Consider the following 27,474-nt stretch of genomic DNA (forward strand, 5'->3'; position numbering starts at 1 on the left):
GAAGTCCTTGCCAAATCACTCCTCCTCCTCCTTCAGCCTCCACTTGACCCTTGCTCCAGCTCGAGTTCATCATTTCTCCATTCCTTAGTTTTCTCTGCCGGATCCTCCACCATCAGCACACGGCCTACTCAGACTCTGTTGACCTTTTCTGTGTGTCTGGCCCATTGAACTGTGAGTATCCGTGGCGCTGGAGGGTGCAGTCACACCAGCTGTTGAGGAGCTTGCTTGCCAAGGGGAGCATTTAGGGCCTCGGGGAGGACACAGCAGCCTTCCCTTCTAGGTTAGGCTCTCTTGTCAGGCTCCAGAGTGTGTTTCTGCCCCTCTGCCATCCACTGTCACGTAGCCCCTGAAGGAGATGGGGCAGACAGTATGCTGCTGGACCAGCCCCGGCTTGGCCCAGGCTGGGGAAGGGCAGAGTGAGCAGCATCTCTCTACCTCCTCCAACCCTGTGTGCCCCAGGTGAACCCTCAGCCTGGTGTCATCTGTTCGTCTTCTCTGGACCTAGTGCCTCATAAAAAACAAATAGATTTGGGGACCCAATGCAACCTTTTAATTCCAAGCAGCGTTCCCCTCCCCAGCATCATCTCACACACACACAATGGAAAGGGATGCCAGCGTCTGGGCAGGAACAAAACCCAGGTCTGGGCCAAAAAATATATATAATTATGTACACATATATGTATTTGTAGAGAACGAAAGCTGGGAGTGTGATTCGGGTAGGGCAGAGAGTTAGGTAAGGAAAGCAACTGGGGATGCCCCAATAAATTACATTCTTTAGAGGCGTGGTGGGGATGCAGGGGTATGGGCGGGACCTGGTAGCCAAGACACTCAGCATGGCCTCCTGATTCCACCAGAGGGGCCCCTGGTTCTGCCCAGGACCTGGGTACCAGAACGTAGGATTCTAGCTGACTTTGCCTGCAGGCTTATGGGGGACCGGGGTTCTGTATAGGCGACATCTCCACTCTAAGCCAAGGCTTCTGGGGAAGCCACAGGGCTGAGCAAGAGGCTTCAAAGCATAGGAGAGATTTGCCAGGAGAGAACAGAATAAGCTGGAGGGCAAGGCGGTCTCCCTGCTGGAGGCTGTGCTCGAGCCAGCTCCTGCTGGAGTCAGAGAAGTGGGAGGCCGGTGCAGGAAGCTCTCCATGGTGAGGCAAGGAGGAGAACTAGGCAGACACTGGGTCCTGGAGCTCTCCCTGCCTGCCTGCTGCCTCCCACCCTTATCTCTTCCTGCCAGGCCTGAGGGTTCCACCCAGCCATTGGTCAAGACATCCAAAGGCCTGATCCCTAAGTGCCATGTTCACATCTCCTATCTTCTGAGGACCTCTCTTCATGGGGTGGGAGCAGCCAGAGGATGCAGGCATTAACTCTGTGTGTGCTGGAGCCCAGCCTGGGTTTGCCCTGTGCAGTAAGGACCCGGGATGAGGGGAGGCCCGGCTCATTATGGGAAGAAACTCCATGTCATACAACCGAGCACTGAGAGGCCTGGGCTCCCCGCGACCTGGGCAATGGAGCCAACCTCCTCTCTGCCCACCTCCCTGCTCCCCCACGAGATGATGCTTTGGGGTCTAGTGTTCCTGCTCCAGAGCCCTGAAGCGGCTGGGGTGACGGTCAGTTACGGAGTGTGGGGGCGATCAGAAGAGGGAGGCCTTCTTCTTGAGTTCATTCCGCTTCCACAGAGCCAGCTTGCTAAACTCCTCGGGAGACATGGCGAAGACCCTGGAGAAGTCCTCAGCTGACAGATGCCTCTGCAGGAGGAGACATGGAGCTGCTTAGGGATGGGAGGGTGCGGCTGGCTGAGTGGCCAGGGAGGGCGCTCACAGCAAGAGGCCAAGATCTTCCCCACCAGAAGGCGGCGGTTCCCCACCAGAAGCCCCTGCACCCACACGGCAGAGCATTTTCCCTGCATACCTCAAGCCTCATCCGATCCACGCCTGGAGGCAATTTGGTTCGCCCCTTATTGGTCACCACCAGCATCTCATAGGGATAGACCTGGGGGTCAGGGGAGAGGGTCAGTCTTAGGCTCATAATGTTCCCTGTCAGAGCAACACCCTCAACTCCCCAGGCCCCCTTATCAGCCTGCAGGGGCCATTGGGTTCATGCCATTTTGCCATCCATCTCCCCCAGCTTCCCTAATGCACCCCATCAGCAACTCCAGGAGGACCCGTTAGCGCATTCACTTCCCTGGCTTCTCCCAGAGCTGGCCCACCCGCTGTAGATGCTTCTGCCCACCACCCGCTGGCTCTGCCACTGCCCCTCACCTTCTGCTCCAGCACACAGGGCAGGGAGTTCCCCCGGTCCATCCTCCCCCTCTGGCCCTCTCCGTTCTGGGGAGACCAAAGCCGCAGTGAGCCAGAGTGGGGCAGGGAGACCTCCCCAGCCTTACCCTGGGCTTCTCATGTCCTCAACAGGCAACTCTGTGGCCCCACAGCCCACCTCCCTCAACACTGCCAGTCACCCGTCCATGGCTTCTGGCACTCCACGTGTTCCCCTCCGGAAGGGACTCACCTGCAGGCCTGCAGGAAAGAAGAATCATTGTTCAGAGGTGGCTCTGAGGCCAGCAGGCCTCCAAACCTGCCAGTTCAGCCTCCCCGACCTCCAGCCACACAGCCCTGCCCACGTCACAGACACGGCTGCCCTGGGGGCTTGCTTAAGCCCCTTTCCCTGCTCGCCAGGCATCCGGTCGGCCCTGCCTCTCACCTGGGCTTCCAGTCTCACTCCCAGATGGGCTGAAGTCTGTGGACTGTAGCTAGAAAGGACACAAAGGGATCAGAGGGAAGCTGGAGCATCCCTCATGAGTCCCCTTCACTTTAAGGGTCTTCCCGCTCCCCCAGGATACCCAAGTAGCTCAGAGGCCACCACATGCACACTTTGCACCCTCCCCCGCATGCAGTTTGTGACCGCTGGTCTGGGACCTTACCCGGCTCAGGGTGGTTCTGCCATAGGCGGGGAGAGAGGATGACTTGGATGTTCCCGCTTGCAAGGCTGGAAGACAGCGAGAGGCCCGTTCAGTCCCCTGGCCGGGCTCATTCCTAAGAGGGCTCCCTCCCTGGCCTCTGCCACCAGGGGCAGGGCAGTGAAAGGGTGGACTTGGGGGAACCCAGTGGGCCTCTGTTGGCTTCCAGCTCCTGCCCATTATCTTCGGCGAGTGACATTGTGCCAGCAGCCTTGATTTATCTCTACTGCCTTCCCTCTCTCTAACACAATGCACCAAATTTATTAGGTTGGTGCAAACGTCATTGCGGTTTTTGCAATTATTTTTCACCTTTTAAACCGCAATGACGTTTGCACCAACCTAATACATTTGGGCCAAGTGCCCAAGTGTTAACATCGAGTCAGCCAGTGAGAGAGTCAGATGAGGAGGCTCGCCATTGTAAAATGAACCTCTGGGATACAAAAAGAAATCCATCGTTTTGTCAAAATAATCGAATTATAGCAATTTTATTAGCAGAGCCAGCAATAGAGTTTCAAACATTTGATGTTATAATCCAGAAACAATAATTTTCTCAACATTGTCAATGGCTAGATTGCACCAGCAGTCAATATATTTCACGTCTGCAGGATCAGATGTCACTTTTAATTTGCACATTTAATATCACTTACCTTTCAAGCCCTGCAGTTTATAATTCAAGAAGACTGGTTAGGAAAACTTGGTACCTAAGATTCTTAGTAGTTTGGGTAGATCTCAAAACTCCTTCATCTCCAATTACTAGAAATGGTGGGCATTCTAATAGCGATCATTTTGACGAGCATTTCTGTTTAAAGGGTTAGCGTTGACAGACTCAAAATTATAAGAAACTGTCTTCTTCTTTTTAGGAACTGTCTTCTTAAAACATTCTTATAAAATCTGTTTTTTTGGAAGTTTAGTGAGAATAAAATGTGTTTTTGGGGCCCTGCTTTTTTCTTAATACATCTCAATTTTTAACATACTTCATACTTATTTTTTGTGTACAGAATTATCTGCTTTCACCATTATCGTTACTGAAGCATTTCACTTCTGTGATAATCAAATATACATTTCTACTTCAACTGACTGATAGAATTGTGACCTACCAGGCACATAAGATTTTCATTCCAAGTCCCTTGTAGAATGCTTATTTATGTTTGAAAGTGACCATTCGACGTTACCCTTAAGTCAGCGTGACATGCCTGTTCGTAATTCTGAAATTGTTAAGGTTGACTAGCTAGGGTGGGAACCCATGAAACGCTATGACCTTTGATCATATACAAGTTCAGGGGCGCCAAAAATGGTGGTGATGGAGACATTTGGCTATTTAACTTTGCACGACCAAAATGGAAGTTAGAGGGCTAATACTGACTGAAAATCAAATTATGGTGGAACACAGACCGAATTCAGTGGGGCATCTCTCTATCGGCCTCATTCTTCAGGCCTTAACGATGTAATCCCTATTCTCTAAAAAGGCTGCTTGTAACACTTCCCACCCATCCTGAAATACCATCCTGGTCTTTTGGTGACCCCGTGGATGTCCTAGCCACATACGTACCTTGTGGTCCCACCCCAGGAGCCTTCACCTCCACTCCACAGCAGGCAACCCCTACAATGGCTACCCCCTGGGTCTCGTCCTCCACACCTGCTTCACCCTGACATTTGAAGCCTGGGGGTCCCATTTTGTGGCCACAGCACCCTTCTTTGTTTGCAGCTTCCCCTCAGCCTCATTCCCAGCACATCTCCTGGGGACCTCGAGTGTCCTGATCCCCCGCTCCCCTGTCCTTCAGCCTGTGGTGCAGGACATAAGTGTTTTCACCAGTTCTCAGCTGCTCGCCTGGGCCCTCATCCTGCAGCACCTGCCTCACCAAACTCTGCCTGGATCAGACTATGGCTCCCCTCTCACCTGCAAGCTTTGGATTATCACCCCTCCGGATAGAAGGCCTTGCGGCAGCTCCCTTTCCCTGCAGTAGCTATTCCAAATCTTCCCCGATCTCAGCAAGCCTCAACCTCCTTTTGCTCAGCAGATAACCTCCACTTCTAACATGGCCTGCTCCCAGATCAAGTCTCCAGCCCTCAGAGAGAGAGACCTTTCAAAGCCACCCCATGTCCTGAGGCTCGGTCCCTTCCCAACCTTCTCCTAACCAACCTACAACCAGATCTGAACATGTGTGCTCTCCAGGGTACAGCCTGGCTCCCGTCCCTGCCCCTCTCTTCTCTCTCTGCACAATTGCATTTTTCCGACAGTCTTGCTACTCCCTAGAAGCTACAGGCTCTGTCTGAGTCCTGACTCATCCCTCAAGCTTGCAACTCAGTCAAACTCAGCTCCCATCTACATGCACTTCAAACCCAACATGTCCCAAATCAGTCTCTTCATCTGTGCCCCCAAACATGCCTCTTTCATCATCTCAGTTCCAGGTTTGTCAGCACCCAGGACAAAACCCCAACTTGTCTCCCCCTTGCCTCCCACGTCCAACTAGCCATTGAGTTTAGATGATTTGCAATCCTATATATTTTTCAAAACTATTTCCTGTTCTCTGGACCTGTGTATATTTTCAGCCCCACCTAGACTACCGGAATGTGTGGCAGATTGTCTGCAAATGTGGCCCGCCACACCAGCCCCACAGCCCGCGTGCCTTTGTGCAGTTCTTGTCATCAGGAAGTGGATCTCTCCCCTTCCTGAGTCTGGGCTGCCAGTGAGCTGCTCTGACCAATATAATGCAGTGCAAATGATGTTGTGTGGCTTCTAAGGCCAGGCTTCTAGAGACCTCGTAGCTTCCTCGTAGTTTTGTGTTCTCAGATCTTCCCTCTCCTCTGCCATGCTCTAAGGAAGTCCAGGCTAGACTCAGGTGGTTCACGGGATGGCATTCAGAGCACTGGCCACAGCATGGGCCACTCTGGGCTCTGTGGTTCCAGGCTCCTGAAGGCCCTCTACACTGGCCAGGTTTCCTCTGACGGGCCTTTACTCCCACATGGTCCCCAGTGTCTGCGAGGCCCTTCTCCCCCTCATTCTTCAAGACTCAGTTTAGCACCCCCACCCCGAACCCTCTGTCACCAGGACTCTCAAAGCACTCTCGGTACACTTCTCATCTCACCAGAATACCAGTTTCCACATCAAAACCCCAGTTTCCACGTCAGTTTTCCCAACGATTGGAACCTACTGAAGGACAGGATTATATTTTTTCATTTTTGATAATCTCCAATGCCTCGCACATGGTAGACACTCAATAAATGCTTATTAAATTAAACAATATTTGCTAATTCTGCTTTAGCTGATACTATCTTTTATCATCTAGTCTTGTTCCATGACTGGTATTCTTGCCCTAAGGACAGCGTGTGTGCCTTGAGCCAGCCACCGAATTTTCTGTCTCTTACACCCAGCAATAGCACAGTGCAGGGCATATGACAGGCCGCCCCAATAGACTATTCGATTATGGCCTCAGGATCTGGCCAGGTGATGCTGAGTTCCCTCCGAGGCACTCACAGGTATGAAAGGGTGTCCGGTCAGGCAGGGAGCGTGTTTTCCTCCGGATAGGCAATGACTTTTCCATCTCTTCTTTCAAGATCATCTTTCCCAAGTTGGAAGTAACCTGGGGAGGAAGAAAGGGAGATGGATCCAAGACTTTGATACTCATTTCTCATGTCCAAAAGGTTCAGAGTTGGCATATTAAGCAGCCATGGGGACAGATTTCCTGAGTGGCTGGGCCATGCCTGGGAGCCCGTGGAGTCTGTCATTTGGGTCCAATGCACTGCCACCTGGATTTGGCCACCCTTGAGAGCAAGAAGTCAGAGCCGCTCGGTGTAACTCTACGCCAGGGGCCTCCCCATCCCAGGTCACGATGCCCAAAGCACTAGTCCACGCGGCCTTTGTATGACTCCCAACACGCTCTCTCCTCCCCTGGAGACCAGCAGTCTGCTCTCTCTTCTTTCTCCTCTTTCCATGAACTACGCATCCTGGCACTGGTGGGACCACCCGTCCTGTGCTTTTGACCCTAATATTAACTAGCATTCCCCCCACAGAAGCATGAAGTCGTGGGAAAGAAGGGGAATTCCTCACAGGTTCTGACCAGGATACCCTTCAGGCACGAAGCCATTTGGAATGGAATAGCTATGGAACCAGAGCTTTTGTCCCCAGGAAGACACAGGGGGCCTGCGTGGAAAGTATCGCGCTGCTACCTTACTGAGTTCCTCCCTCTGACGCTCCCTGAGAGCCTTCATCTCCTCCCTGGAGTCATCATCTTCCTCCTCCTCTTCCTCCTCTGCCCCCCTCCGTGATGCCTTCCGCTTCCTCCATTCTGTCTCTGGCAAACAGGGGCAAAAGCAGGCACGTCAACCAACTTTTTGCTTACCAAGGATTTACCCGGTGCTGACTGTGTGCACGGCACTGGGCTGCCCCTTAAAGCAAACACTACAAGTTATCTCTAAACAAGCAAATACAGTAACAGTAACACGGTCTAATCTTGCAGTGAAGCTGTGTGGGCAACACACACTCATTGGGGACCAAGACCTTGTCTCATTTCTCTTTCTCTTTTTCGGAGCTCCTATCACAGAACTTGGGCCACAGTATTAGTGTAACAAGTGTCTGTCGAATAGTCAAATAAGAGAATGGAAAGTGATGAATGACCCCCAAATAGGGCCACTGACACCAGAGCTACAGGGACGCAGGGATGGGTGAGCAAGGAGCCTGCAGGGCACACCACAGGACATAGGGTGGAAGTGGGGGTGGGGGTGAGGGTGGGGTCATGCGGTTTCAACAGGGGCTGTGAGGTGGTGTCCCAGCCTCCCTTTCCCCTCTCCAACAGTTGCTCCTACCCACAACAGCCAGCGAGGGGGGGCACGGCCAGTAGTCGGTTTCAATCTTGGCTGGCTGGTTGGGGTCGGGGGGTTGGGCTGCAGGGAACTTGGATGATTCGATGATGAGGTCCTCAATGAGATGCTTGCTCTGAGGGCTGCCTCCCACGGGCTCTGCGGGTGGAGGGCAGGGTCAGCCGATGCATGCCTCCTGCGCCCAAAGCCCTCACCTCCCCCCTTCACACTGGTGAGATTCTGGATGTGAAAATAACACACGGGGACGAGCACAGGGCAAGGCAAAGCGCTGCTCAGGACACTTACTCTCCTATCCCCTCCCAGCCCTCGGCACAGCCTCTAGCATGTGGCGGGAAGGGGGCTCGGGTCAGTTCCGGGAACCTCACCTCTCTGCTTGTAGATGGGTGGCTTCTTGTAGATGTTGGAATCCGGGCGGGTGGTCTCTGTGGGGAGGGAGCAAGAGCAGATGAGAAGGAGGACGTGTTGATGGCGGGGGAGTCTGGGTCAGTGATGAGAATGGAGGCAAGTGGAATGGGAGAAGGTAAGAAATTCATGGGCTCCTTTCAGTAGCCAAGACAGAACGCGATTTCCTGGTCCCTAAGAGGTGGGGCATTTTTGTACTTTTATGGTTGGGTGGGAGGGAAGACATGACAGGGCCCATCATCTTTCGGAGCTGGGCCCAGGGTCTTGGCATAAGGGGGTCCGGCCAGTTCTGTGGAAAGTATATACCCCAGAGAGTGGGGACAGAGAGCAAGGGGCTTAGGTTCCTGAAGGAGAAAAGAGGTCCTAGGGAAAAGACGCAGCCAGGCTGACAGTAAAACCTACCGGGATGGTGGAAATGGGGCAGGCTGGTCCGAGGGGTCCCAGTGGTTCTTGGGGCTGAAGCCTGAGAGATGGTTCCAGGGGACCGGCTCTCTGCCCACACCTGCAGAGCAGAAGTGGGGTTTACTGCAGCTCCCAGGTCTTCTACCCTACTCCCTCCAACTCCTGTAGACGTGGCTTCACCTCATTCCCCCATCTCCGTCCTCCCACCCTAGCAGCCCACAAGCCCCCAAATGCAGGGTATCCAAAGACTCAACCTGCTGATGGTGCCTGACCCAGGAGAAAGAGTTACATGAGCTCCCGGGTCAGACAAACAGATGGACAGAGCTGGACAGAGGCAGGATGAGGTCCACTGATTCCGTCATCCCCTGGGCTCTGCAGAGCCCTGTCTGGACGCATTTGGGGGAGGGCGTTGGGCTTGTCAGAGGAGGAGTGGGCAGGTGTTAGGGGTGGTACAGACTCACCTCTGGGGAAGGCGGCGGAGATGTGGATTTGGGTGACAGAGAGCGCTGCAAAGGAGAGGAGCTGGTCAGAGTTACAGGGTGGATAAAAGCCTCATCCCTCGTCCCCTAGAGGGGCAGTGGCATTCCCCACCCAACTCTGCACCCTTGCCCAGCCAATGTCTGTGCCACCTCTTCTCTGTTAACCCTCGCCAGTTCCCAGCACTAGCCCCCCGTCCTTCTCCCTTCTCGTACCCTCCTGGGCAGAGTCCTAAGTCTTTCCCTAGGACACAGCAAGAAGCCCCAGATCCTGGAGTAGTGTGCTTGTTCTCCGAGGGCCAACAGAAGATGTCTGTGGCCCTGTCCTCAAAGCCTGGCAATGAGTGGAAAGGACAGACCCACGGTATCCGGCCTGGAGTCTGGGCTCCTGGCCGGCCTCATCTTACTGCTCAGCCATGACACTCTCTTTCTCGAATACCACTTACAAAGCACATGGTTATCTCATGCACTAACTACCCGGTGAGGTGCGTGGGCAGAGATATCACCTATTTTACAGAAGGAGAAACTGAGACCACACCATCACACAGGTCACTCAGGATTTCCGGCCTCCGAGTTCAGTGCTCCTGGGCGTTTTCCAGAAATCTGCTGTCTGTCTGACCACTCCCACCCTCCTCCTACATGATCCCTCTGGGCAGCTGCCATTCATACATGGCCTCCCCTGCTCCCTAGGCGAGCTACCCTGCTGCTCATCTGCCAGCTCTCTACAAACACTTGGTCATCACTGGTTGATTCCCGTGCACAGTTCCCTTTCTTGTTTTGGAGTCTGGCTTCTAGGAAATAAAGCACGACAGAGAGTCTGCCTCCCACCCCATGTGTCTGAAGGACAGTTCCCTTCCTCTAAGTCTTGTCTAAGAGGACATTCCCCCCATCTCACCTCCCGGCTTCTGGGCAGCTCCACATGTTCCAAGAGAGAATAGGTAAAATGGGGCTCGTAAATCATGAGGTCAGGCCGCTCGATGTCCAGGATGGCCTTGTCCTTGGGGATGGCGGCCAAGTCCTTGTAGCCCAGCACCTGATTATCCATCTTGGCCTGAAGGGAAATGGTGCCCATGGAACAGATGTGTCGGAAGGCTCACCTGGGATCCTGGCCTTACAAGCCAGACTTGCAATGTATTAGGAGGAAGAAAACGGGCAGCCTTCTTAGATGTCAGCTCCTATAAGTTAACAATTCCATTATGTATTTTGAAGGGTTAAGAGAGTCCCCTTAAAAGACATAGTCTTTCACCAAGTACTCTGGGTATAACAAGACAGGACCAGACCAGGAGAACGGGAGACGGGGAACCGTCTCTGGATTTTGGGGTGCTCTTTGCCCACCAGCCCTGCAGGACCATAAGAGGGAGGCAGAGTAAAGCCGCGGAGCAGTGAGCGTGTCCACCCCGCCCTCTTCCCAGCCTGAGGGTGCTGGCGGCGCAGAGGTACTCACCACAATGCTGGAGGGAGAGCCCGGAACACTGGAGTCTCGGGAGGAGCTGACGCTCCCGGGGGAGGTAAGTGGTTGCTGGGGAGAGTGAGAAGGCGGGCGTGGGAATGTGCGTGTGGGCGAGGGCTGAGGGCAGGGGTCTCCAAAGGCGCAGGACCCGCCGCAGGAGGGTGGACTAGGACGGAGAGGGCTCCCTAGGCCTCTGGGGCCCCAGGGTGCGGTGCTGCGGGCAACCACCAGGTGGCACCGTTGACCCCGACCTGACCCTCGGCGGGAAGCCTGGCCCCACCCACGCTGAGACCCGGGCCCTCACTGCCCAGCCTGGACGCAGCCCGCGCACCTTCTGCAGCCGTTCCATGCAGTAGATGGCCGGTCGGGTCACTCGCAGATCCTTGTGCGCGAGGGGAGACGACCGGGCGTCAGGCTCGGCCAGGCTGCGGGGCGCGGCGCGCTCGTGGCCGCGAGTGCAGAGAGGGCGTCCCACTGGGCTGTAGCGTCCTCATCCCTCGGGGACCCTTCAGGCAGCTGACTGAGGACGGGGCCTGGAAGAGGAGGGAGACCGTGCCAGCCAGGCTGTCGGGCCCGGATCTCAGCGGGCGAGGGCTGGGCTCGGGTAGCCCCTCGCGCTGGGCCCGGGCTCCGGACAGCGGGGCGGAAGGGCGCCGGGCCCTCCCAGGACTCAGGCTTTCCATTCGCTCAGCCCGGGGAAGCAAGTGCGCCTGTGGCCCGGGAGGCGGGAAAGTGGAGGGCTGCACTTGTTTTTGTGCCATTGTTCTTTGGCTGCAAAGGAAATGACGGCAGGGGTCCGCTGTCCGGGCGCGGCCACTACTTCCCTGCTTCGGACACCTGCCCTGCCCGTGGGCTGCAGGCCAGTTTCAGGCTCAGGTTCGCACCCCCCTTCGGCTGCGGCCACGCCTCTCCCCTTGGCTCCGTGCTGGCCCCTCGTCCCACTCCCCCTCCATCTGCTGTCCACTGTGCCCCTCACTCTCATACCCCAGGAGGGCAGAACACAGGGGAACTTAGTAATGCCTCTCTGGTGGGCACACGAGGAAGAGAGGACAGAAAACGAAGCCGACTTGGGATGAAGTGGTCAAGTCAATGGCTGGGGGCTGCTGCTCGGCCACACACACACCCCTTCCTGCCCTGGGTCACCCGCCCCCCGTAGTGAAGAAGGGAAGGGAGAGGAGGCCCCATGCTTGTTCCTGTACAGCAGTCAGTCTCACTCACTTGCAGGACGTTTGGTAAAGCACCCTTTGGGGCCAAGGCCCCCTCCCAGCTGCCCACAACCTTCTCAGATGCTAGTCAGGGCTGAGGCTGCCGTCTGAAGCGCTACTTCACTGCAGGCTAGCTAGCGCCCCCTGGTTGTGCAGGCAGGCAGCCTAGTGTGCACTGCTCTCCCTTTGCTCCTAGTGAGTTAGGTCCTGTCTGCTGCAGTAGATTATGAGTTCCCTGGGGCCACCATCCATGCCTTCTCCTTCCTCAGTTAACTCCCTTAGCAATGTTCCCTCCCCCACCCCCATGCCCCAGTCCTGGACACATAATAACCATTCAATGAATGCCTGGCTAAGTTTGCAGTGTGATGCTGGCAGTAGGACTGTCTTTCTGTCTGCTGGCAATATACCATGGAGTGAAGAGAGATGATGGCTCCAGAGGTCCAGGGAAGAGGCAGCATAATGTAGTGGTTAAGAGCATGGACTCAGGATGGGAGATCCTGGAGGTGAATACAAGACTCTGCTACTCAGAAGCTGTGTGACCTTGGGCAAATTACTTACCCTCTCTGTGCCTTGTGTTGCTCATCTGTGAAATGTTGTCATAGGGTTGCTCTGAATATCAGCTAAATTATAACATGTGAACTATTCAAATCGTTATAAAGTCTAGGTAGAGTGTTAGTTATTATTTTTATCTCCACAGGGACTAATGAACTTAGATGGTTTTTCTATAGCCATTCTTTAGGACAGAGAGTCATGGAAGACTGAGGTCTTTGGTGTTGCCAATCTTATCACCTATTACTTTGTATCAGGCCATTCTTCTGCTCACCGTCTCTCCACCACCAAAACCACCTGCTTGCTGCACAAGAAGCCCTCACTCCCACTTCCCTGCTTTTGTGTATGCCCTTCCACTATTTTCCATCCACTTCCTTTTCTCCCAAATCCCACCCATCCTTCAAAGTCCGTCCTAAAACCTCCTCCCCTGGGAGCCTTCCCTTACTATTCTAGTCCTCACCCTTCTCTGAATTCCAGTGAGACTTAAAAAAGAGAACCATGTAACTTAGTCCTTGATTATATGTTTCCTGACATGGGAACATATTTTTTTTTTGCTAAGTAGAATGACTGCTAATTTCTGCAGGGCAAAACAAACAATAATAATAGCTATCATGTTTTGCATACTCATGCTAGGTACTTTGATAAGCACTTTACAAGGATTATTTTGTTTCATCCTCCCTAACAACCCCATAAGGTAGACCCATTTTGCAGATGAGGAAACTGAGGCTCTGAGAGCTTAAAAACTTGTCCAGAGTCATGGAACTGAAAATGAATGTGTCTTTGGTATTGGCATGATTCAGAGTGCCTACCTAATACTGTGTCAGGTACATCGTGAGTATAGACTAGAACCTGCCACATTTCTCAGTTCTTTTTGGAATTCTAGAGCCAAGACTTCTCCAAGACAAGACTCTGGCCATCAGAGTCATACTAGGTGTATGGTGTCCATGGAAAGCCTCCATTTCAGAGCTTCACTCCTTCTCCAGCTTTCTTAGCACTCACTTTGTAATGCTCTTAAGTAGGTATCTGATGACCAGAATAAACTCTAGTACATATTCAAAGAGCAGTTAGCTCCCTCTCACTCCTCTCTAATCTTTATTAACAGCCGTTGTCAAACCAGTTATACACTTGGCTTAGCCCTAGAGGCAAACACTTATTTATCCATCCATCCATCCATCCGTCCATCCATCCATCCATCCGTCCATCCGTCTGTCCGTCCGTCCGTCCGTCCGTCCGTCCGTCCATCCATCCATCCATCCATCCATCCGTCCATCCATCCGTCCATCCATCCATCCATCCATCCGTCTGTCCGTCCGTCCGTCCGTCCGTCCGTCCGTCCATCCATCCATCCGTCCATCCATCCATCCAGTCATGTATTGTTTTATCCCTCCATTCACCAGATACAATGACCACAGAACAGCACTCTGTGATAAGTCTTCTGGAGAACAGAAAGATGAGTCAGAGGAGCGAGTTGCCCCTCCAGAAATGAGGCATGTATATAGATAACTCCTGTGCAAAGCAAAACATTACATGTGCCAGATAAGATAGTGTAAGGGGCTGTGAGAGGTCACAGCAGAGGATCACTCCTGCCTGGGCTATCCAGACGAGAAAATAAAAATGGTTTCTTAGAGGAGCAGGTAGGTGGGGTAGGCCTTGAAAGATGCTCAGTGTGAGATCATGCAAACACGGAAAAAAGGATTCTTGAAAGAGAAAGCAGCATGAGCGCAAGTGGGGACACAAGCAGCCCTGGGTCTGTCTCTGGAACACAATGTATGGCTGAATCGTAGAATTCATGAGGTTGAGACATGTCTGGGGCAGATGGGTGGGGACCAGCCTGTGGAGGCCTTGAGTACAGACTAGGGGATTTAGATTGTGTTCTGTGAGCAACAGTGGCCATGCAATGCTTAGAAACTTTGTAAACGAAGAAGTGACAGATCCAAGCAGTGCTTTGGGGGAATGAATCTGGCTGTGGCCTGGGAAACGGATTGCACAGAAAGTGGCCTTTCAGAGAGAGACTAGCCAAGAAGCTATGGCAGCAGTTCAGATGCCATAGACTGTGAAGGTCTAGACTTGGGCATGGGGCCAAAAATGGAAAGGGGCAAATGGGAGAAATCCTAGTGGTACAATGTACAAAATAGGACTTGATCTGGAGAGCCCCAGGAGAGGGGCAGTTGGCAAGCCCGAGAGACAGGAAAAGGGGAAGCAATGCATTCACTTTTGCCAGCTTGAGGCTGAGGTGGGTGCCATACGTGAACAGGTGGAAATGTCCAGGGGATCCGGGGGTTGAGGGAGGGGCAGGCTGGAAATAGAGATTTGGGAGCTATTTGAGCTAACAGTGGTGGTCTGCACATGAGGTTGCCCAGGGAGAAAGAAGGTCAAAAACATCCCCCTGAGACTAGGACCCAGGGGACTAGAGGAAAGAAGTATCCAGAGGCGGCATGAAAGGGAGGGAGGAAACTAGATGGCAAGCTCCTCGGGGGACAGGGAGTGTGTCTAGTCATTCTTTATATTTTCACAAAGGGCTGGATACACAATGAATGTGCAATAAATATACTGAGAGAAAGAATGGGAAAGGGAGGTAAGGAGGGGCTGAGACAGAATGCTGAGAAGCCAAGCGTCCATCGCCCAGAGAAGGCTCAAGAGCTGAAGGGAATGACAGCTCACCAGGGTGGGTGTCAGGGCGAGGCGGTCTCTGAGGAATAGTGAGGAGTCCTTGTTAGCGATCACGGAGCAGGCAGGCCTGGCCAGGACACACAGGTCTGGGGGCGGGTTGTCACTTCCGAGAAGTATGATAGAAAGGCAGGGGCTAGGAAGAGTAGCTCTGGAGGAGGTGAGATTGGCTGAAGGTTTTTAAGGAAAGGGGAGACTTGACATGTTTGCAGGCAGAGGGAAAGGTAGAGATAAAAAGATGGTGGCTGCTGGGGAGAGGGGGTACCTGGCAGGAGCCCCGTTCAGCAGGGCAAAGGGACCCAATCCATGTCCAGGTGGACGACTGGCTTTGGAAAGGAAGGAAAGAAAACCACACTTCTTGACAAGGAGAAGAGAAGATGGGGTAAAAAGCGGGGTAACCACAGACAGGGTCCTTTGGAGGGGTCGATGACAATTGGGAGGCTCTTATAAAAAGTGAGAGATGAGGTCTTATGTAGATCTTACAGGTGGGTTAGGCAGAGGTTGAAGAGAGCAGAGAAGGTTTGGGAGGATCACGGTGGGTAGTGTGGGTGGCTGAGCAGGTTGGGGAGAACAGAGAGCTTCCACTCTGTGTCCTGGAGGCTGGGGTGCACCTGGGTGACCCTGGCACCCTCCCCTTGACCACCCCACCCATTGTGGTGGGGAGGACACAGAGTGGAGCAATGACTGCCTCTCAGGGGTAACTGCCCAGGCCAGGAGGGCGGGGAGCCATGTCACAGGTGTACATGTCATGCACCGAGACCCACACTCACGTGCACACACCCTGCCCCACAGGCACAGCCGCTCAGAGACAGGATTCAAAATAATGATACCTCTGCTCTGCTCCCTGGCCCTTTCTTATCCACGGCTGTCCACAACCCCAGGACCATCCCCTGTGCTGGGTCTTGCCCCTCAGCTTCCAGGTCTCCTCTCTCGCCCTGAGCCACATTCCTTTAGGACCCTCACACCTGTGCCCACCCGGTACATTCAGAAAGCACCCTGGTAAATTGTTAATACCTTGCCCTTCTGGGGACATTTGCATTTGAACTTGAGGCTAGCCTTAAGGCATGAGGTCTTACTGGTGAAATTTTAAACCAGCAGGGAAAATGTTTTGGGGCGGAAGAGAGTGTGTATGTGCAGAGGGGGGGGTGTTCTTGGCTTTTCTCAAATTACCCCATGCAGGCAACTGCTTGCTCCGCCTACACCCCTCCCGGGAAGCTACTCTCCTTCAAGCCCACACCTTCTCTCACTCAGCCTCCTCCAGCCCTCGCCTACCCTCTGCCTATGCTCTCGCACTCCCTAGGTCTCAGCAACCTCTCAGGGAAAAGGCCGCAAGGCCAGGCTGCAGCAGGAAGGGAGGGCAGGATGGAAGGAAGGGAAAGAACCTGGGAGGAAGGCAAGCCCAGGTGGCGGAAGGGACATCTCCGCGGTTCCCCCTCCCCACATCACACACCAGCAGCGAGCTCCTCATCCTTCCCTGTCCACCCCACCCTCCCCTAGCTGCCCGGCCTGTCTTATCTAAGCTACCAGCCAGCCCCACCTCACACGGCCCACCCAAATCTCCATGGCAACCAGAGCCTCTCCGCTCCTGGATGGGGCGATAAGCCCGCCCACCTGTCCCCACTCTGTCTTGCTCCAGGTAGGGGTTGACCTGACCTGATGGTGGCTTGTAGAAACGAAGGCCCCGCTGGTAGGCCCGCAGCCTGGGTCCTCTGGCCCAGCCTCTGCTCCTACCCTAAGCCAGCCACCACTTGCTCGGCAGCAGCTCCCTGCGTCACTCACTCCATTGTATCCTCTCTGCGTTCACACAAGCCAGCGTTTCCCCCACTTAGATGAGGCAACCGTGGCTGAGGGTTTGACTTGCTAAAGGCCACCCGAATAGATGCCAGACTGCAATTCCTACCCAGGTCTGTCTCAGGTCAAACCAAGGGATACTCTTGTCAAGGGGTCCCCAACAATCCCACTTCATCTGAACTTGACGCTTGGAAGCCGCGTGTTAACCTCACTCAGGGGAGCTGCCCAGAATCCTGCTCGCTGGCCTGGCCTGTGCACACAGCAGGGAGGCTGCAGGAGTCAGGCTCTGTGCCCCCAGGCAGGGTCAAGCCTGGTACAGACAGTAAACCCGTTATGAAAGGAGGCCAGCTGGGTGCAGGGTGGGCAGGAACTTTGCCCTCCCCTCTTCCTCCAGTTTCATTCACAGTGTGACTAAGGTCCTTGCTCCAGCCCCCGCTCTTTCTGCTTTCCATTCCCTTTTTCTTTACTTTCTTCATCTTTCCTCCATCTGTTTCCCTTTCACCCTCTCCCGCTCCCGGCCCCACCCCCGCCGTTACTGTGGCAACAACTTAGTGCCAGAAATAAAGGCAGGATCCAGCTAGGTCACCAGTTCCCAAAACAGCATCCCAGGGTGGAGAGGGAAAGGGTGGACTGGCTCGGACAAGAGGAAGGAGCAGGGAGTCCGAGGCCTGCTGTGAGAATGGGCTCTGTGTGTATGTGGGGGGGGGCACTCATGCGCCCTCAGAAAGCACGTGAGGCCAGCAGGGAAGGGCTCTCTGCTCTGGGCCAGGGGCTCGTCAGCATCCCTCACTTTGGCCAAGCCTGAGGCCTGTGCCTTTTCTAAGGCTGCCATAGCCCTAACTCCCTCTTCTCTCATTTTCTCCTTCTCTCCCAGCCCCATTTCCAAAGCCCTGTTCTGCCTGCTAGGACTGGGGCTGGGGTTTCCTCTAATGTGAACACCATACAGCACGCTCTCCCACTCTAGGAAGCACCAGGCAGGGGCACGTGGGCCAGGATCTGGGTCCTGGCCTGAGAACCCACCTGCGCAAGGCCCTGGCTTCCCTTCACTCCTAACGACAGCAGGACCGGGCCCAGGCACCCCGCCGGCCTCACAGATATGCGTCTATTCATTTCAGATCTCTCACTTGAGTTTCTGTCTCCTCTCTATCTACCCTCTGAGGAAACCCTCTTTCTGTGTCCCCTCCGCCCCTCAGGCTTGCTTGGTCCTCAGCATTTCCCTGCTCTGGCATCTATTCTTAGCGGGTCCTGTGGGCGGGTTGTGGTGGCACTTGTACGAGCTGGATTGACAAGGCTGGGGGACGTCCAAGGGTCTTGCATCCCAAATTCAGCTTTCTAAATTACGGGACATCGCTATTCGGGTCTATACACACGTACAGGAGCTCTGAAAGAGGGATTCCTACAGACCTGCACGCCCCGGGGAACAGCCTGCCCCAGGTGTTTGACACATGGCCATGAAGAAGCCCACAGCCGTGAGGTGAGACTCACACGTGGGCACAGGCAGGACAGCCCACACCGAAACACCATGGCAGAACTCATGCGGCTGCTCGCAAGATCACGCCCCCACTCTCCCAGCGGCGCCCCCCAACAATGACACACAGTGCCGTTGACGCCCCCTCACACCCACTCACCAGTCCTCCCCATCACAGCCACTTGTACCGTGTGCTGACACCCCCTCTCCAAGCTGTGAACGTGTACAGCAGCACACACAGCCCCCCACGGTTACCCATCCCCTGGGGGCTTCCCGTGCCACCCATTCCCAAAGCACGACTGCCTCCATCTGCTAGACCTGCTCCTGCTCCCCTGACTCTGGCACCCTGGCAACACAGCCCCCTGGGAGGGAGACACCAGGTGCATGTGCCTAGGAAAGGTTGCTTGGCCTGTCCGGCAGAGCTAAAAGGAGCTCTGGATCCTCAGGGCCTGCGTGTCTGTCTGCTCAGCCCCCAGCCCCTTCCGGGAGAGCTGGGCTCAGGCCTGTGGCCACGCCCTGCCACCCAACCTCATCCTGCATTGGCCTTCGCCCAGCCTGGCCAGCTAAGGTCTAGAAGGCGGCTCCCCAGGGGCCTCTCCCCCCCCCCCACCCCCAGCAAGCCCCACACCAACAGCGTTCAGGCCTCTGTGTGAACTGTTCCCCCTCCAGAGTACCCACGGTGTGAGGGAAGCGTGGCTGGCAATGCCCCTCTCTCCCTTCCCTGTCATTCAGCAAAGAGGGAACAGCTCGTCCAAGTCCAGGTGACCCCGGGGCCCGTCCCATCACTTGGACCTCTGGCCCACACAACTAGGTGAAGGGGGCATGGGGTGACAGCATGGAACACCCCAGCCGCTCTTCCCTAAATCAGCATGCTGTTCCATCGGATCAAACCCAGGTAGTCCCAGGGTCTGGCCACTCGGGCCTATTTTCCCACTGAACAAGGGGCCACAGCGGACCCTCCCGAGGGGCTCCATGCCCTTCCCAGAGCCTCTCTCCCAGGCTGGTGTTGTGGCCCAAACCCCAGAGGGGAAGCGAGTGGGAGACCCTGCCACCTACCTGTTCCCAGACAGAGTGGCCCAGACCTGAGCCCCAAGGCAAGGTAGGAACAGGCGCAGGCCCCCGGGGGCCCAGCCTGTCCTAGGTAGCAGGCATCTCTTCCAGGAACCCAGCTGAGCTTTTCCAGAGCACAGTTAACCGGAAAAAAGCCGGCTGGGGTGTGGTGGTGGGGAGCTGGAGAAGAAGAAGACCTACCCTTCTGGGCCCCCACCTCCCTCGCCCCCACCCTGCTCTTCCAAAAGCCTGTCGCTTGGATCCTTGTGCTGGGGAGTCTGCGTCTGGCAGGCGGGTGGGCAGGACAGCGGGCGGGCGGCTGGCTCCCCCTCACGCTCCCCACCTCCAGCTGATAGCGCGTGGCCAGCCCAGGGTGTGTTTGTATGTGTCTGCCCTTCCACCTCGCTCGCTGCAGCTCAATCCATTTCAAACAAGAGGAGCATTAAGCCGGCATCATGACGAAGCAGAATCGGAAGCAGACTGGGCCAGCCGCTGGCCTTTTTCCCTTTCCCACACCCCCAACCCTGCAACATTCACGCTCACACATACATAGCCCCTCAAGCCTCCTCATAAACAGCCAGAGTGAGTCAGAGTGCGGGGGGACGACAGAGCTATGCTGATAACCACGGGATGACGACACCTGATTTCTCCAAGTACCTGTGTTTCCCACTCAGCACCTAACAGCAGCCACGGAGGCCTCTGGGGTCCCTAAGGGCATGGAGGCCAAGGGCTAGGAGTATGGGCACAGATGCCAGAATTTGTCATGTAAGGATTAATCCCCTCCTGGGAAGGATGGATGGGAAGACTGGGAAAAACAGGTCCTTAGAACAAGAGCTGGGGGGGGCCCTTTGGGAACCTGAACCCCTTGGGAAATGTAGCAGAGCACAGCCATGGTGTTTCAAGTGAGAAAGACCCCATTTCTTGCTAGGGCAACTTCTTCAAAAGGGACCTTCCTGTTAGGCGATGCCCGGGTCCCAGCACAGAATTACAGGGATGTGCCTTCCCTGTCTCTGGGAAGACCTGTCACTGGCCTTTTGGTTCCCTCTGGGTTCAGAGCAGAGCCCAGTTTGTGACCCCCAGGATCAGGCAGGGGAGGGAGCCTAGCCAGCTGACCCTGGCCCTGGCCCCAGCCTCCTCTTCACTTCTGCCTGGCAGACCTGCCTACCTACGCAGCCCTTGCTGTTGCCCTGGTAACCACTGCCCATAGCCGGTCAGCTGATATATCAGCTGTCATTAAGGAAATCTAGAAACTGGGGAGGGGGCTCTGGGATATCTGAATGAAAAATCAGAGGGGAGGGTCTTTAGGGGGACAAGTGAGAGTATGCCTCGGGACCTCTTTCTGGAAGAGAAGAGGACAGGAGGGGACAGGTAGGGACAGGAAGGGTGGGATGTGGCTGGATTAGTGGAAGACAGAGATGAATCTTGAAGGATGGGCTCCAGAAAGAAAGGAGGCATGAGGAAGGCAGGTAGCTGAGTGGCTGAGGAAGAGTAGACAGAGTCTGCGTAGCTGCTGTGTGTGGTGGGGGAGAGGGCACTGTGGAAAGGAAGGAGAAAGGTGGAGGTGTGTGGGGGGAACACAGGATCCATCTAGCCATGAAGAAAAGGCCAGGAGATGATCTGGGAGGGGTGTACCTTTGATATTGCAGGAGGGGCCACAGCCTTGGAGGAGAGGAACCAGGCCTTCCTGGGTAACCAGCCTGGCCTCTGCCAGCCTCTCTGCTTTCTCTCCCTTCTACCCCACCCTTACTGCCCTGGCCCCACCCCAGGCCTGCACTGCCTCCCTCCTCCCATCCAGGAAACCAAGGGCCAGTCGCTTTTACGCCTCAGCCTTTAGGACCCTTGATTTTCCCACTACCTCGGGTCCTCCCTTGCTCTCACTCACCCGTCACCAGACCCCACCCCACGAGGTTGTCTTCCTGTGCAAGGGTCCCAGAGGTAGGGCTGGAATGAGCTTCTGCTGGAAAGGACAGCTGTGGACAGGGGCCTGGAGAGAGATGGCTCATGAGGAATGGGTAACAGTCTTGGAGAGGGGGGGCTGGGAAGGAGGGGAGCGTTCTCCTCAAGGAAACAAGCATGATGGATTGGGGGAGGCGTAAAGGGGAAAGGCAGGGGTGAATGGGGAGGGTTCACAGTACCTTCAAGGGCCTGGGGCGTGGGGCAGGAGCACGGCAGCTTCCTCAGTGACATACACCTCTATCCTTCCGCGCATCTCCACTCCGCCTCCCGTTGCCAAGACAACCTGCCGGCTCAGCCGAGGAGGCGGCAGGGAGGGGGAAGGAGGCGGCTGTGGCTCCTACTGTCTCTTCAGTGATGGAGGGAGGGGGCCTGAGGTCGGCCTCTCTGCTGGGGTGGGTGGGGGAGCTTCAGGAGCCAGGGCTCCCACTCAGCCCCACCACTCTCCCCTCTCCCCTTCCACAAGGTTCTTGGGATTGGTTCCTGGGGCAGCCTCAGGAGCACCCTAATTCAGGGCCAGAAAGCAGGCCAGCCTTGGACAAGGAGGCAGTCCTGGGCAGCGTCCCCCATTCCAGAAAGCTCAGCGTGGAGTTGAGGAAGAGCAATAGGAACAAGGGAGCCTATATGGAAGGGGCAGAGGGTGGCTTCTGGCAGGAAGGCGAGCTCCTGGGCATGGCTGGGGCAGGCACATGGCTTCGACTTCAGGCCCAGAAACCCTGCCCGTCTGACCTCTGCTATCCTTGAGCACCTGTCCTAGTCCCCAAACCTCTCATTCCCCTCGACCTACAGGAAAGTCAGAGCCCGGGACAGTGCTTGTCCAGTCCCACAAGGCCCAGCCCCACTGCCGCCAGCTCCGGAGGAAATGTCCCTCCACTGGCAGAGCCACCTTGGGCAGGAATAATCTTCAGCCAGTCAGCCCCGGAACCAAGGGGACTGCAGAGTTAGGGCTCCCTCTGTTGACCTGAGGCATGGTAGCTGTCAAGGTCATTTCTGGATGACAGGGATCTTGGTTGTGTGTGTGTGTGTGTGTGTGTGTGTGTGTGTGTTGGGGGTGGGGTCCAGAGGGCACACTCAGGCCAGGAGACCCTTCTCTAGCCCGCCATGCTCCATTTCCACCTCATCTCTGGCCTCATCCTACGGAGATACTTGCTCCGCCTCCGCCCCCCCCCCCCAGGCTTCCTGAGCCCTGCCTGGCCATAGCCAGAATGCTGGTAACAGAACTAATGTACCTTTAAGTTCAGGATTGTCTTGGGGCCTTGAGGATGGGCACAGGAGTCCACAGTAGGCACTGGAGCTCCTGCCCCTGGAAGGCAGGCCGTCCCAGGCCCAGGACACCTACTTCTTAACTCTTTTCCCCAGCAAGGTCACTGGTGCCAGATGTCCTGACTGGACTCTGGCCCCGCTGCCTGCCCCCTCCCCAGAGCCGGTGCAATAGGCTGCTCTGTCCTCTGTCTCCGTCTCACTCCAGTGCCCCTTGCCCCGCCTCACGCATGAACCTGTCGGGGAAGGGAAACACCAGGGACCCCCCCCACCCCCCCGCCGCTGCCCCGTCCCTATGCAGTCTAAACATTAACTCCCAGGGAGGCTGACTAAGGCACCTAGGGCATCTGGGCACCTACGGAGAAAGGAAAGGTGACAGAGAACTGGGCCAGAGGAATACACGGAAAAACCAGGGCCTGGAAGGGACCTGTTCTCATCAGAGTTTGGAATCTATGGCCCCCTGCGATCACTAGACCTTCTATCTCCTGGACTCCAGAATGCTGCCCCAACCCTGACCCCACAATTGCGTCTGCTCATTCCCCTTCTCAAAGGGGACCCCACACTATCTCCTCCCTGCCACAGCAGAAAGACCACACTCTCTATAATGTGACCCAGTCACTTCCGGCCCCTTTTCCATGCAAACGTTTATTTGTAGCCAAACCAATCAACGGCTCACCTTCCCCTGAACACACATCATGCTTCCTGCCTCAAGGCCATGCTTCTCATTCTGTTTTCACTCTTGGTATTTTCACCTTGTGGGTCTTTGCTGGCTGAAATCCTGCTTGTTCTTAAAGATCATGCAAACCGCAGCCCTGTCCAGTTGCCTTGCCCCAGGCACTCTTCCCCGCTAGCACCCACTGGGCCTGGCTGGGGTGTGGAGAACATTCTACTCGAGGTGTTGAAGAGAGGACAAAATTTAGACTGTAATGTTCTCTGGCTGTGACCGGGGATGATTGCACATGTCTGTGTTTGAGCTGGCCCACGCGTTCCATGGGAATAATCTTACTCCCTAAATAAGGGGTTCCACGTGAGTATCCTGGGGTGCTGCCTGGCACATTGCCAGAGCTCCGTGCATGTTAGTTTCTTTACTTCCCATAGCTCTTATTTCCTCTTTCACGCTTTTGGGATGTACCAAACGCTGCTTCGGTCTCAGGTACAAGAGAGAGATTTCCAACAGTCCCCCTCTCCCCACGCAAAAATACGCCTTTATATGGGTTTATCTCCCCCAATTAAATTTCAAGTGTCTTGAGAGCTTGACGGGATGACACAATATCTTGTCCATCATTTTTTATTAACTGAAGGGCTAGCTAGCACAGTGCTTGTATGTTCTAGGAAATAGATAAATATTTGGATTAACGGCTTAGGACCCCTCCCCTCCCAAGTCTATCTAAGGATGGAGGGTGAAGGCCAGATTCTGGCTTCTCATCCTGACTCCACCTGGACGAACTGGAGGCTGCTGGCCCAGTGGTGCCTCTCTGGGCTTTCCGTTGGTTTATTCCCCCCAAAAATCCTTACTCTGTGTAATGTACTGTGCTGGATAGTGGCGGGGGAGAGGCAAAGACAGACTATTTCTACATCTGAGGCACTTGCTATCTAGCAGATCCATGACACAAGCACAGATAAGTACAGTCTGGACCAGCTGGGATGTGTGCCATAGGGCAAGGCACACACCAGCATAGTGGACACATCCACTTCCCCCAAGAGAGTGGGAAAGTCCACGGGGCAGACGAGATGGCTGCAGTCTGGATGTGCAAGCTTTCTGGAGGAGGGCATACTCAGCAGTGGGAACATCATGCACAAAGACGGGCACAGTGAGCTTGCTGGAGGGCAAGGGATGCTGTTTTGCCAGCGTTTTTAAAGGGGAGTTTTAGGGATGGGGCTGGGAAGGGCACCCCAGCAGAATTGTGCAAGAGTCTTGAAAACCATGCTAAGAAGTGTGCTAGTGGCGAGGACAGAGCTGTGCTTTATGGTAAGGTAAGGAAAGCTGAACAAACTATGACATCCTGAAGTGTGTGTGTGTGTGTGTGTGTGTGTGTGTGTGTGTGTCAGGAGGCAGAGTAGTGGTGAGACATCCCAGGGAGGTCTGGCAATGGCATTCCAGAGTTTGGAGGAGAAAGCAGCCCTGGCCAAGGGGATGAGAGTTGAGATGTTGGACTGCTCAGAGAGAGACAGCATGAAGAACAAGGAGAGAACACAATGGCAGAAATCGTAGGGAACGTTTCTAGGAAGAGGAGGCAGGAAAGAGAAGATCCAAGCAGGGAAAGAATAAAAAGAGGGCAGCCTGTGGCAGGCTGGGGGAGGAAAGAACTTCAAAACAGGTGCTCCCTGGCGGTGTCCAGGGCTGTGAGGCTGAGGACACCCGGTCTGAGGCAAGGCTTGTTTTGGGGGGCGGGGGGGCATGTGACTGGAAAGTCACTGCCACTGGAGTCCGAGGGACACGGTGGGATGGAGTGCCGTAAACAGAAGCCAGATGGCAAGGACTAAAAAGAGAGTGGACTCCCCTTCTGACTTCCTGCTTTGGCTCCCCTCTGCCTCATCTGGCTGTTTGGAGGGCAGGACAGAGAAGGGAGATCAATACAATCAATATGGAGGCTATTCTTAGCTAGAGTTCTTGGTCACCCTGAGCAGGCACGGGAGCTGGGGCACGCTGTTGCCACCTCCCTCCAGGGGAGGGACATGCTCATCTTGCCCTAAGTCTTGCCCCACTGTGTCCCCCCATCCATGCACACTGGCTTAGAGCCTTCGGGCACACGGAAACCACCAGGCTGCTGGAGCCAGCTTGGGGCCGTCTGAGGCCCACAGGAAGCCTTCTCCCTACCACACACTCATCTCCTTGAAATCCCTCTCGGTCCCGTGATTAGACATCCATTACTTCAGCCTCTTCCTGTTGAATTTTCACACTCGCTGGTTCAGAGGGCATGAGCTGAACAGACTACCCCAGCGTGTAAAGAGGCGCCATGCATAGAGAGCCTGGACTCGGCAGAGACATCAAATGGTGTGGTGAGAAGGTTCAGGAAGCTCAGCCCGGGACCCAAGGCCACAAGCAGGCATCAGACCGGCCAGGCTCAGGCTTGGGGTGGGGCATCCGCACTCTCTGAGATGGCACAGGCCTCCAAGCTGCCTTCCTCCCTCACCCTTCTCCATTCTCACCTCAAACACCAAGAAAGGAAACAGTGAGGGCTTTCTGGAGCCGGCCCCCAGAGGCCTATCTGTGCTGGGGAGGTCAAAGAGGGGGAGGGAGGGGCCGAGAAAGGCAGAGAAGAAAGCAGAGGCAAGACAAAGGGCCCCGTCCACCTTTGAAGCCGTCTCTAACCCGAGCCAGGGAGGGTGGGGGTGGGCCTGAGAGCCCGGCTGGGGGGAGGCAGTCTAGAGTTTTTAAAGCATGTCTCAAATTCCTGCGGAAATCAGAGCAATTGTAAGAGCTCCCCCTCCCCGACACAGCTCCTTCCCAGGCCCCTCTCTCAGCCCCCCAAGTCCAGTCCTCCACACCTGGGTGCCCCAACCCTTTGTTCTCAGGTAATTGCTGGGCGTTGCCCCTGAGTTTAAAATCCCATTGAACTCACCAGTTATCAGCTATGGCTCCAGACCACCCTCCCGACACCCCCCCCAGAAAATGACTCCCAAGACGTTTCCCGCAGTTTTCACGGGGATTAAGGCTCTTTGTGATTGGGGGGGAGAGAAAAAACCTGCCTGGTGAAAAGCAATTATGACAAGCTGGAAGGAGAATGTCCTGGGGCCTGCGGACCTCCCTCTTGGCGGTGGCAGTCTAAATTGCCCAGAGTTGGGGGTGTCAGAGAGGGTACCAGTTCTCACCGAGGGAGAGGTGAGTGACCCAGCCCCCCACCCCCCTCCATTTGGACTGCTGTTTCCCTCACCTCCCATTTGGACTAAACCAGGCCCCTCCACAACTCCCCATTCTGTCCTCATTTTTAGGCCATGCTTGGGAGAAGTGGGGAGAAGGGATATCTTTCATCTTTTTTCTACTCGCTCCACGATCTCCTTCCCCAACATATTCTCAGCAAGAGGGAGGGAAACTGAGGCTGGGGGTCCGTCAGCAGAAGACAGAGCTCCATGGGTGTACTTCCCCCAAGCGCACAGACCTCCCGGGAAGGGCCTCCCCTTGACAAGATTAAAGGCCGGTGCGAAGCAGGAAAGAGGCGGGTTTTATGGCCTCTGAGTTCCACCCCCCAAATGCGCACGGAGGGGCGTCTGGGAAAGCCCAGCAGACACGCTGGCTGGGGGGACAGGCCAGCCCCCTGTTCCGTGCCCTCCCGGGGTAACTGAGGTTCCCCTCAGGTGCGCCCCCGCCGGCCCGCAGCGACCCCGGGAGAACGAGGGGACACGTTCTCGTCCCCACTCCCCTTCCCACTCCCCCACGCCCGCCTCTCGCGCCCCGACCCTCCTCACCGGAGAAAAGCAGTCCTGCGCCCGGCCAGGCGGCATCTGCAGCCGGGGCGCCGGGCCTGCTGCCCCGCTGGCCGCCTGCCCCGCCCGCCCGGCCCGAGGCTCGGCCCCAGGGTGTGGGTTCTCTGCGCCCCAACAGGTAGCACGGGACGCGCCGGGAGAGCCAGGAAACCGGAGCCCGCGGAGGGAGGGGCGGCCTGGCTCCCGCGGGCGGAGTCGCGGGCCTCCGGGCCATCCAGGCCTGCGTCCCCTCGAGGCCGCCCCGCCCCGCGCGGCTCTGCACCTGCCGGCGTCCCCGCGCCGCTCCGAGAAGCCAGCTTATCCCCAGTGGAGTTTTGGAGTTGGATCCCTCCACCACCACCCTCTTCAGATCACCCGTTTGCAGGAAAATGGTTTTATTCTGGGGCTGGGAGCTGGGGGTGGGGGTGCAGGCCTGGGTAGTGGAATGTGAAGAATGGTCAACCCTCTTTTTTCTCTCTGTTTTTTTCTTTTTTCCAGAAACAAAAACGAAAGTCCCTTCCTACAGTCTGGCCAGGAGCAGTTTGGAAGCTGGGGGCAGACACACACAGAGACACACAGGGAGCAGAATTGGAGGAGAGCCGCCTGCAGACAGTGTCTGCAAGGCC

At 55.6% G+C, this 27,474-nt stretch overlaps 1 protein-coding gene across 11 annotated transcripts; it reads right to left on the bottom strand.

Annotated features, from left to right (window-relative positions):
- Positions 1 to 533: 533 nt before the first annotated feature.
- Positions 534 to 27,028, bottom strand: DMTN (dematin actin binding protein). Of its 11 annotated transcripts, none has more exons than XR_013995222.1 (17): positions 22,414 to 22,544; positions 21,367 to 21,571; positions 21,114 to 21,215; positions 10,833 to 11,034; positions 10,496 to 10,570; positions 9,947 to 10,102; positions 9,037 to 9,081; positions 8,576 to 8,675; positions 8,137 to 8,193; positions 7,757 to 7,909; positions 7,121 to 7,245; positions 6,429 to 6,534; positions 2,918 to 2,982; positions 2,691 to 2,746; positions 2,259 to 2,324; positions 1,909 to 1,989; positions 534 to 1,745 (listed from the first exon to the last, which is right to left on the bottom strand). XR_013995222.1 is itself a non-coding variant. In XM_081077904.1 (15 exons), the coding sequence occupies exons 2-15, from the start codon at positions 10,848 to 10,850 to the stop codon at positions 1,632 to 1,634; spliced, it is 1,143 nt and encodes a 380-aa protein (XP_080934030.1). In that variant the 5' UTR covers positions 10,851 to 11,034; positions 26,852 to 26,988; the 3' UTR covers positions 659 to 1,631. The 11 variants fall into 11 exon arrangements, 2 of the variants coding, with proteins under 2 accessions (XP_080934030.1, XP_080934031.1); XR_013995224.1 differs by having other exon boundaries at positions 21,367 to 21,574; XR_013995223.1 differs by lacking the exon at positions 21,114 to 21,215 and having other exon boundaries at positions 21,367 to 21,574.
- Between the last annotated feature and the right edge of the window lie 446 nt (positions 27,029 to 27,474).

The sequence above is a fragment of the Rhinolophus hipposideros genome (assembly GCF_964194185.1).
Source record: "Rhinolophus hipposideros genome assembly, chromosome: 16".
In the NCBI taxonomy this organism is placed as follows: Eukaryota; Metazoa; Chordata; class Mammalia; order Chiroptera; family Rhinolophidae; genus Rhinolophus; species Rhinolophus hipposideros.

Excerpts from the sequence above, each read along its gene's own strand:
- DMTN (XM_081077904.1), bottom strand. Across the intron at positions 8,676-9,036 it reads CTCCGCCGCCTTCCCCAGAG|GTGTGGGCAGAGAGCCGGTC; the intron begins GTGAGTCTGTAC and ends TCTGCTCTGCAG. Across the intron at positions 6,535-7,120 it reads AGAGGGAGGAACTCAGTAAG|GTTACTTCCAACTTGGGAAA; the intron begins GTAGCAGCGCGA and ends CTTCCTCCCCAG.